The sequence below is a fragment of the Callorhinchus milii genome, unplaced genomic scaffold (genome assembly GCF_018977255.1).
Source record: "Callorhinchus milii isolate IMCB2004 unplaced genomic scaffold, IMCB_Cmil_1.0 Scaffold9, whole genome shotgun sequence".
In the NCBI taxonomy this organism is placed as follows: domain Eukaryota; kingdom Metazoa; phylum Chordata; class Chondrichthyes; order Chimaeriformes; family Callorhinchidae; genus Callorhinchus; species Callorhinchus milii.
In genome coordinates this window covers 5,118,559-5,129,189 of record NW_024704750.1, presented here as the reverse complement: position 1 = coordinate 5,129,189, position 10,631 = coordinate 5,118,559, and the positions used below count along the sequence as shown (strand labels likewise).

At 37.4% G+C, this 10,631-nt stretch overlaps 1 protein-coding gene across 1 annotated transcript; it reads right to left on the bottom strand.

Annotated features, from left to right (window-relative positions):
• Window positions 1–787: 787 nt before the first annotated feature.
• LOC103175385 (brain-enriched guanylate kinase-associated protein) lies at window positions 788–8,338 on the bottom strand. The gene is made up of 5 exons (XM_007888393.2): window positions 8,127–8,338; window positions 7,478–7,544; window positions 4,146–4,253; window positions 3,557–3,640; window positions 788–2,074 (listed from the first exon to the last, which is right to left on the bottom strand). Exons 1-5 carry the CDS (start codon window positions 8,336–8,338, stop codon window positions 788–790), a joined length of 1,758 nt encoding a protein of 585 aa, XP_007886584.2.
• Window positions 8,339–10,631: the final 2,293 nt, after the last annotated feature.

Sequence of the window (10,631 nt, the reverse complement as noted above, 5' to 3'; positions counted from 1 at the left end):
ATGTCTTTTCACTCAGAAGCCTGGACAATCTGCCTTTTTGGTGCAGCCAGATTTTCTGTACTCATTTCCTTTGATTTTTCTGATCCCTAACTTGTTTCAGAAATTCAAGAAGAAGGCACTTTCTCCTATAATCTAGCAATAGTTCAAAGTAAGCGAAAAGTAAGGCAACTTGGTTGACTTCTTTTGGATCCAAACTTCTTGGTGTTGTGAGTTCCTGTTATTTTCAATTTCCACAATGTAATTTGTCTGGTTCTTTCGAAATGCATCAGGATTTACGACAAGGATACAGAAACTCAACCCAATGGAATCATTGCCTTTAAAAATCATTTTATCTATAACTATGCAACTATTGTGCAACTAGGGATTTGTAAAAGTCAAAGAAATAATGTTTATTTAAATAGATCTAAGTAACCACATTTATTACACGTTTGTATTTTTTATTTCGTAAAGTACATTATCTAGACTATAGAGCTACTTTTGTTCATATATATTCTGGGAGATATTGAAAAAATTAAAGCAAAATCGACTACAGTTTAGAATGACAAATTCATCACATAATTTAAGCATTGTTGGTTGCTGTAACAGAAATTCTGTTGCTTAACAGAAATCCACCAGAGTTTCTTCTTAGTGTCTGTACCTCCAATTAAATGTTTATGGAGTTTTCTAACATTAATTATATAGTATTATACTAAGGGGATGGACAGAAGGAGGTCATTTTTATGGTGAAGTATGTAATCCATGACTTTAAACATCAGGGCAGTGTATAATTTTTACTGCACATTTGTTGTTAATTGAGCAGGTTTCCATATAATTGAGCCTTTGTGAGACTGTCTTTCCTGTTTAGACCACCCAGCTTCAATACTGATCCAACTTTGCTATTAAAATCAGTTGCATCTAAGGATAGATGATGGAGCTCTAAAGCTTGCACTTTGGGATGGTGTACATACTCTCCTGAACTATTTGCACCAACATGAACATATTCTTTTAGTACCTTTCTGAGGTATTCTGCATTTTGCACGCAGGTTTGATTTGTGCTGTTTTTATTGATGAAGACTTTAGGGTCTCCTCTGGCATCACGTTGCTTGCAAATAGCAAATTTGTCATAATTCTGATCATTATTGTCATCGGTTTCTGAACTGGATTGACAGTCATTGGCTCCAAAGCCCGATTCTGTAAACCTGGTTTGAAATGAATCCTCTCCGTCAGGAAAGTAATCTCGATAAGAAGCAGTGAAGAAATGGTTTGTCCCATCATCCACTGGCTTCACTGGACATCCTCGGAAGAGCTGATCTTTATGGCTGCAAGCTGAAATTATTCCAGGAACCCTGTGTGAAGCGGTGGTTGAATCCTGCATTCTTGTTTGCCTCCAATGGCCTATTACATCTTTTTCTGGAATTGGCATATTTCTTCGTTCATTGTACAGCTTTGGGATGCCTCCATGCGGGGAGCTCATCCTAGAGGCTGGCAGTGGATTACTGAAGCGTGTCGGAATAGTTTTTGAATGGGACCCATTCTGGTGAGCATGTGCCATCTCTGTGAATTGTTGTGTTGGTCTTCCCTGAACAAAACTAGAATTGTAGTTACCTTGATTTTGTGAAACATGGAACTTTCTGTCATGAATATCCCTCAAACTAATGGTAGAAGTCGAGATGGTTTCAGTTTGTATGGGTCCTTTCTCCTCTGCTACCACATTGCAGCCTGGGTAGGTGGTGGGAGCTAATGAAGGGGTCTTATCGGCAAGATGTTCACTTGAAAGACTTGCTTGCAGACTGTCGATGTCTCCACAACCATCCGTGAGGCTTTGTGTTCGGAAAAACTCAACAGCTTTCGTTTGCACATCAAAACTTTGTCTCCTGTCTGTCTTTCGTTCTTCGGGACAATAAAGAGCTGTGTCACTGCAATATAAATCAGCCTTGTATGGAAACCTTTGGCCAAATTTGTCCACATTCACCAAATTGTTACGCATACTGCTAGCATCTTGTGTGAGTGAGGGCCCAACAGGAGAACTTGGTGGACTAGTTGGTTCAGGCTTTTCCACGTGAAGACAAACTCTCTCTTGAAATTCTGTTGGATTCTGTGGTTAATAAGATACAAGGTCAAACATTGCCCCAAACTTTAGTTAAACACAAATGATGAAAACAGAACACATCACATCAATGGCTCGATGGAATTTGATGTCCACTTAACACTTGAGTCATTGCAACAGAATCAATATTTCCAGCCATTTCTGAGCAGCAAAGTAATTACAATAGTCCTTTGTTTCACAGTTTACTGCATGGTAGTTTGATAGTGTTTGGTGAACAGTTTCATATGTTCAGACTACGTTTTATATTTTAATCTCAGAAACCTAGGTCTTTATAATAATAATAATAATAATCCTTGCATTTGATATAGCGCTTTTCACGTCGGGAGGACGTCCCAAAGCGCTTCACAGAACACACTGTAAAGTGAATTGACTGTATATTTGTGGGCGAACGCGGCAGCCAATTGCGCACAGCAATGTCCCACAAACAGTCGTAGATTGAAAATGACCAATTTATTATTGTTTTGGTTTTGGAGGGATTATTATTAGGCTCTGTGTGGAGTAAGGAAACTTGCCCAAGGTTTCGCCCTCTGCCTGGAATTGAACTCAGGTCTCTCACTTGCAAAGCGAGTGCTCTAACCACTGAGCTACAGGACTCCACAATTTTATTGATTGTATATGTTTTTTTAAACTGTACTAAAAATCACACTTTTAAAAATGGTATTTTAACAAATTACAAATTGAGCAAGTCACTTCAGATTACTTCAGTGAGTAAGTACTGTATGTATATATGTGCTGCAAAACACTTGGTTTCATTTAGCAAAGACAAAGCAAAGTCATGAATCTACACATGACAAAGATCATTATTGTTAAGTTCATTGTACATGTGTTTAATACTCATCGCATTTCTTATTGAAGCATTCAATGCTTGCTTTCCATTGCTGGTTATGATCTTTCTGATCTCTTGGTAGGACTGAAGGAACAAATGAATGTACTAAAGCTCACTGAAACCATATAACAATGGTGGGATTTCTAATGCTTTTCAGCTGCATTGAACTATTCTTTTACCTGCATGTAAATTTAATGAAATTATTTAGAAACCTCTTTGTAAAGCTTCTGTTTCGGGTTGTTACACTGATTAATCAATTATCATTTCCAGTGGTGTAGTTATCAAAATTAGACAAAAGGGAAATGATTCAAGTCAGTTGCTGAAATCAAAGGTGAAGATTTTTTAATCTCTTTACTATTTAAGAAATGGTAGTGCTCACATCGTGAATAAAACTTACTAATCAGTGATTTAAAGCCATGTGAGAAAAACAATAATTAGGTGATGTACTTTAATTAAAATGAAATGTGAATTTCTACAGAAAAAATAGAAGCTACAAAATGTGCATAAATGCTGGTTATACACTCCTAGTTTTAAGATTTGCAGACATTCACGTTAACAGTGACTTTAAGGAAAACAAACTAAATATTTATGACTTCCTAAAATAAATATGGCAATAAAACAAAACTAGATGTAATTGAAGTAACCTCTGAAGGCCTATGTGTCCTGTAAGGAGGCTTGTCACACTGTAACAGTTGAGCTGCCAAATTTCGATCTTTCCTATAGAGTTCCTGGAAAAAAATAATTGAAGGAAATAACATTTTAACATCAGAAAGGAGACAAAAAATGCTGCAGTTATTGTGTACAGTCTAACAATTTTATTTCTAACTGAAGAGAACCGTCAGAATCCATTCGATGCGTAACTGCATAAAAGATTTAACTTAATTCAGTGAAATTCCTTTTGAATTAATCATTGAAATACAGTATTATCTTAGTTCCAGCTTTTCACTTTACTGATGTGTATTATATTCACTGTATGTTTTGTAAGTTGTATTTCACTGTTGAGTTACATTAATAGTATCAGGCATTCAGAATTTCTCTCGAGTTTGATGGTGAAGAATGTTGAGTTACATGTATGGCTACATGAGTACATCACGCAGGTATAAATGCTGGATCAAAAATGTGGGGCCAAGTTTACCAGATTGTTTTTTTTCAGCAGTTATCAGATATTTGATGCAATGTTTGTGCTATTTTTTTGAGACCAAAAGCGCTTGCGTTTTAGAAATTGTTACTCACGTTTTGCTCTGTTAATTTATCAATAGTTATCTTGGCTTCCATTAGATGGTTATTTAGAGTAATGACCTCATGTTCAAGATTCCTCATTTTGTCTTCATGAAGTTGTGCCTGTGTACACATAAAAAGCAACGTCACATGCTCTGAAAGATCAAATATCCATCTTCTTTATATGTACAAGACTATTTCACAATGTAGTTATTTAAAAAATTCAATAACTAAATGCGGTGTGTAATCTATTTTTTAAAAAAGTGGGCAAGTTGGATTGTGGTGATCAAATGTATGTTAAACTCAAGAGATTAGCTTTCAGATTAATTCCTTCCTACTTTATCCAGATTCTGTTGCATTTTGTTACCGCAATCATAGATTTTGTAAATCATTATTATTATTTTAAGCTAAATCGGATTTCAAATCATAATATTTACTAATAATTTATTATTGTTCCACCCTCTCCCAATTTATATATATTTTTAATTGGTAATATATATATATGCATACTTTATGAGGTCAGTCATCATATGCTACTTGCAGGCAAATAAATTGGCATATTGAATTGTTGGTGCTGTTACAATTAGTGGGGTGTTTGTTGAGGAATAAAGCAATTGTGAAGCTTTGTCAAAATTTCCATTAGGTCAAGAGAATTGAGAATCTTATCCGGTTACATGATGGACTTGTTGAGCTGAGTCTATGCCTTTTGGGGCAGGGGAGACTATTTATTAGCTATTCAAACAAACTTAAGAATGTTTCATAAATCGTGTTTCAGAGCCTTTCATAAAATACCATTGTTCTCTATTTCATACAATTTCTCTCCCCTTCCCAATTCTTACAATATTATCAGTATAAAGGTCTCCATTTTCCATACCAGCCAGCCTATGACCTTACTGAGTAAGACTGCCATTTAGTGCAAATTTTGGGATAGTTTTCTTTTATGCATGTACCCCCAATGAACTAAACTGATACTGTACAAAAGTGCTTTAAGGACTCTACCAACTGCCAAAGACTTTCATTGCATTAGTCTGGACTAGATTCCAAACCATCCCCTGAAGTAAAAGGACTGTGTGCTAACCCACTGCCCAACTAGTCCTCGGCAGTAATTTGTAGGATATTAAAAATGTGGGACCAGTACAAACTTCATTTCTGTCACAATAAAATGTTTGATATAAGTTGACACTGTCAGTGTTTTGGGCATCCAAAGACAAATTAGTTTTGCTGCAAAAGCAGCTGAGCTCAATTTCCATTTCAGTTTCCAATCAGGTACATAATTGAAGTTGAGAATCACTAAACTGACTAATTATTAACATTTACATAAATTAGGTGAATTAGTTGACATTCAAAACAAAGCAGTCACTACTCCTCTGTGATTGGATTAGATCAAATTAAAACACTCACTTTCTTATTGAAGCTTATTGGAAACTCAACTGAAATTAAAGTAGGCCCCAAGTTCGGAACAGAAAAACACGGTTTCATTACATTTTCTAAATTCATTTGTACTGCAGTATCCCCTTAACAGTGACCTGCAATAGTTGTCTCTCACAATCAATATAACGAACATATGTTTATCTGCATTTTAAAGCCACAAACTACCTTCTTTGTTAAAACAGCCAGCTGGCTAAAACTCATCAAGGGAAACCGCCCAAGATATGCTATTGCTTTTAAAAAGTGCTATGCTGCTGAGAATGTGGTCAATGTGGGCAATTCATTTGTTTAAGTAAGGATCATTCTAAATATAGAATTTGAAAATGGACATTTCAGAATAAACCAAGCAGCTGCCTTTTATTGCCAATTAATTAACAACAGGAAGGAATTTCATTTGCAAGATCTATCAGCTCGCTTTTTCCTGCATCTGAATTTGGTTTGAGATTAACACTCTTTAATTGTTTAAAAAAAAGCAAGATTAAATAAAATATTGCATCACGCCATTTCAGAGAATCTAATTTTATGCAGTGAAATGTTCTGGGCAGCTACAATTTAAATTATTTTTAAGTTGAGAATCGAGATGAAGGCCCAAGGTAAAAATGCAGCAAAACACATGGGTCAAAAAGAGTATTAATTTTTTGCATTATGCTGAGCACCAAGCAAGTCAAGCCTGAGCTTTAAAAACCTGTAAATCATTACAGGGTAAATAATTAGAGGGGAGCTACGGAGTTTCACAGTCTTTCACAGTCTCAGGAAACAATGAGTAAAGAGTAGAATTCAAGATCCTCATCCTCACCTACAAGGCCATTCACAGCCTTGCACCCTCCTACCTCTCTAACCTACTATCCCCCTACTTACCTGCCCGTACCCTCTGTTCTTCTGGCTCCGGTCTGCTCCACATCCCCCGCCCTAACATCGGTGGCCGAGCTTTCAGCCTCTCAGCCCCGAGGCTCTGGAACTCCATCCCCCAGTGCCTTCGCCGCTTCCTCCCTTTCTTCCTTCAAGGCCGGTCTCAAGACCTTTCTCTTCAACCGTGCCTTCAGCTCTCCTATCAACTCTCTACCCCCTCCTCGCTCCTCCCTTCCCTCCCCTTGACCATTTCCCCCCTGCTCGGGTCCCGACCCAACTGTCCAGCGCCTTGGGACGTCCTCCCGACGTGAAAGGCGCTCTATAAATGCAACCTTGTTGTTGTTGTAGAAGACGAGCAAAAATGCCACCAATAACAAAACAAAACACTAACTGCAATATCAAAATCTAACTGGCAAAAATATCACTCATACATGTAATTTACAGCTCATCGCAGCTAAATCCCCTGACAGCCCAGAAACACTAGTAAGTGTGATGTTCCAACTTTGCAGTCTACCAGTGGCACTTCGTCACTTTCATTACGATTGTTGCGTGTGTAAATATCATGGTATTTTGTGTCATCACCCCATCTAAAAGATTCAATCTGGATTATTATCCCTTCAACTAATACTTGAAAGACTATATAAATGGTCATTAAGCGAGTTTATCGTGTGCTATCAATAAGCCTAAACACAACATTGTATTATCCACGTTGAATCATACAAACTGTAACATTGTAGACCATTGTTATGACATACCAAAAATAATAAATGATGTGTAATTTATGACAGACAGTATGCATATAGTCCAATAAAAGTAACAGCCAAAAGACTAATCTACTTGTACAGGAGGCTATCTGAACTCAAATTACATAGATTGTTTGAATCAATTACTCAATATGTTGTTCATTATAGCTAGTAGCACTTAACACAACAAAATTACATTTGTATAGTGCCTTTCATGTCAGGAGGTCATCCCAAGGTGCTGGACAATCAGTGTTTCAGACCCAAGTTGGGAGTCAGGATCGGGGAGCAAGGATTGCATTATGCTGAGCACCCTTGCTCTTCACTCACCATCATGTGAAGTTTGTCTTCAAGGTCCTGGTTAATTCTCTGTAGTGCTGCATGGCTGTTTTGTACCCTAAAGCAGACCAACATAACATCATAGCATTAACAGTGAAGGAAAGGCTTACTTCATTCTATCTTCATGGCTATATTGCAGTAGTCCAGAGGCAGTCTGGCCAAAGTGTTGTACAGTTTCAGCCTGATTACTGGGATTTTGAACTCGACTGATTTGGTAATGTAGTACAGATTCCTGTTTGCTTTGATTATTACTGTCCCACACTGCTCAGTGATGAGCTAACTAACACCCCAAGATCTCTTTCAACTCCCCTTGATTATCCCAAACCACGGAGATCACTGGAGTGTAAATCTCGATTTTTAAAAAAAAACAGTGCTAAAATTAGTGACATTCTGACAACTCTTATTGTTTTGGCAACTACTGTAGTCATTAAAGTGTTATGCAGACATTAATGACAGAAAAGTTTGCAGTCTACAGATTAAATCACTTGAAGGCTCAGACGTAAACCATTTAAAATTTTGTGGGTAATGATGGCTATAATAATCTCAAGGTAACGGCGCTGAAGATACAAATAGCATTGTTATTTTGCTATTTTTATTTGTAGATTGATGCTACGATTGTTTTTTTCCCCCGAAAACTAACCTTTGCAGCTTCTCGGTCAGTTTGATCACCTCTTCCTGAGCGCCGTCCAGCTCTGTCTCCAGGATCTGCTTTGCTGCCTCAAATTCCGATTCCTGAAACTCCAGTGTGTGCGCAGTGTAAGACAATAGTTTCTGCAGGTCGTCGTTCTGTTCTTCCAAAGAACTGAAACTAAATGTATTTATGATAATTTCATAGTTGGTTTTCTCTTCCATATACACATATTGCAATTACATAGTGAATTCTTCCAAAACATTATTGTAAAGAATATGTTGACTAGTATGCACGTTTCAGTCACACGTATTATCGTGCGATTCCAGGTCATTAGTTTTTTGAGTCGGATTTACCAGACACACAGATCAGATACATATTTCATTATAAAAGGAAAAAAACAATCATGGGCTCATGATCCTTGGTTTTAAAGCATCCTTCCATCAACTAAACACCATCACTGTCATACTCTCATTCTGCAACAGGATATCAAAATGCAAGTAGGTCCATATAATTACAGTCAGTGAATAACAATATATCAGCTCAGAGGAATAATTGCTATTATGGTGATATGCACTGTTTAGTTATACACTACTAATTATATGCTTGTAAGTGATAAGGCAAATTAAATAATATTGCCAGTGTTGATGAGAAAACTGAGTCAGTTGAGCCCAAATTGAGATTCTCGGCCGGGGAAATTTCCATGGTGCATCATGTTCTTAAAATTGAAACTGCCAAAAACAGTTAAAGAAAACTGTTGTGCAAAGATTTTGCTGTGGAAAAGGCAGTGAGGATTGGAAACTGTGTGATGTGGATCCTTATTAAAACTAAAGGTGTCACAGTACTTAAGCTTAAAAAGATTGTCTCTAATACCATACAGTGTTTTTATTGGAGAAATCCAGATTCCAAATAATAGAAAAGTGGTAATAAATGGATTTTTCAGATATGCGTTCCCGAGTGACATTGATGGATGTTGTGAAGCTCAGTAAGCAGAGTTAGTCATCTGGACATTGGGAAATGAGTTCACTGCTGACATAAATCATACCTTTCTTTTGTATTTAGATAATACTTGTACTGATCATTCATTCTTTGTGAATCCAAGCATGCAAGACTGTGAACCTGCCATTCTAATGAAATAAAAATTCATAGGGAATGAATTGGATTTAATGACATTCTATATTGCTTGTACTGAAAATGGAATGTTAATACTGTACAATCATTTACATGTACAACTCTCAACAATGATTTACTGTGTCGTTTAATGCTCAATTGTTACGGATGTGACTTAACACATTCAGAATGTTGTTCTATACAAATATTATAACAACAACAAGAAAGTTACATTTGTATCGCAACTTTCACGTCGGGAGGACGTCCTAAGGCGCTGGAGAATCAGCGTTTCGGACCCGAGCTGTGGGTCGGAATCGGGGAGGGTGGGGGGCAGGGGGGAACAACAACAACAACAACAACAAGATTCCATTTATAGAGCGCCTTTCACGTCGGGAGGACGTCCCAAGGCCCTGGACAGTTGGGTTAGGACCCGAGCAGGGGGGAAATGGTCAGGGTGAGGGGAGGGAAGGGAGGGAGCGAGGAGGGGGGAAATGGTGAGGGGAGGGAAGGGAGTGAGCGAGGAGGGGGTAGAGAGTCGAGAGGGGAGCTGAAGGCACGGTCAAAGAGAAAGGTCTTGCGACCGGCCTTTAAGGAGGAAAGGGAGGAGGCGGCGAAGGCACTGGGGGATAGAGTTCCAGAGCCTCGGGGAAGGAGGATGATCGAAGGCATGGTCGAAGAGGAGGGTCTTGAGACAAGTCTTGAAGGAGGCAAAGGAAGTGGCGAGGTGGAGGGACTACAGGATGACTTGCTACTTATTTTACTTTCAAACCTAAGTGTTTTGTTCAGCAAAAACATTCCATCCTACTGTTCAATTTGTCATAATAAGTCTCTTAAGAACTTTCTATTTTATTGTAAGACTTTATCTTGAATGATAGTACAGTACTTCCGTACAAATATTTGGATTAGTTTTGACTAACAAAGCCAATGCATTTAAATAAAAGATTTTAGCTTCACTTAATGTAATTATAGTTATTTTATAAAGCTAGAATGTCAAAGCTATTATGGTATGGAAAGTGGTTCCCTGTTTTCTGGAATAACTAATATTAAAAGTTATTTTATAAATTGCTATCCTATGATAGCACCTGAGTGCTTGGCTACTTACTATATTTGTTTCTATTATACCATACAGACAATCTGGAATCTGTTTTTTTCTTGTACTGTAAATTGTTTTTGTATTTAATATATCAGTTAAAATAGACACTTCAGATTTGGTACATAATATCAATCCAGAAACATCTTCCTTTTCAACATTAAAAGTTTTTCTCTTCCTCTCCACTCTAGATTTTACTGACACTTCCTTAGGGGAAGATAATTGAGATATTTTGGTACCTTATGAGATCCTAATTCTTTGTAGTCAATTAAAGAGGAACAACAAAATACATTTGTATAGCGCCTTTCAAGTCGGGA

Bases quoted from the DNA above. Each gene is read 5' to 3' on its own strand.
- LOC103175385 (XM_007888393.2), bottom strand. From the start codon at position 8,338: ATGGAAGAGAAAACCAACTATGAAATTATCATAAATACATTTAGTTTC. The intron at 7,545-8,126 runs GTTAGTTTTCGG...GGTCTGCTTTAG, and splicing joins CTGACCGAGAAGCTGCAAAG to GGTACAAAACAGCCATGCAG. The intron at 3,641-4,145 runs GTGAGTAACAAT...ATTTTTTTCCAG, and splicing joins ATAAATTAACAGAGCAAAAC to GAACTCTATAGGAAAGATCG.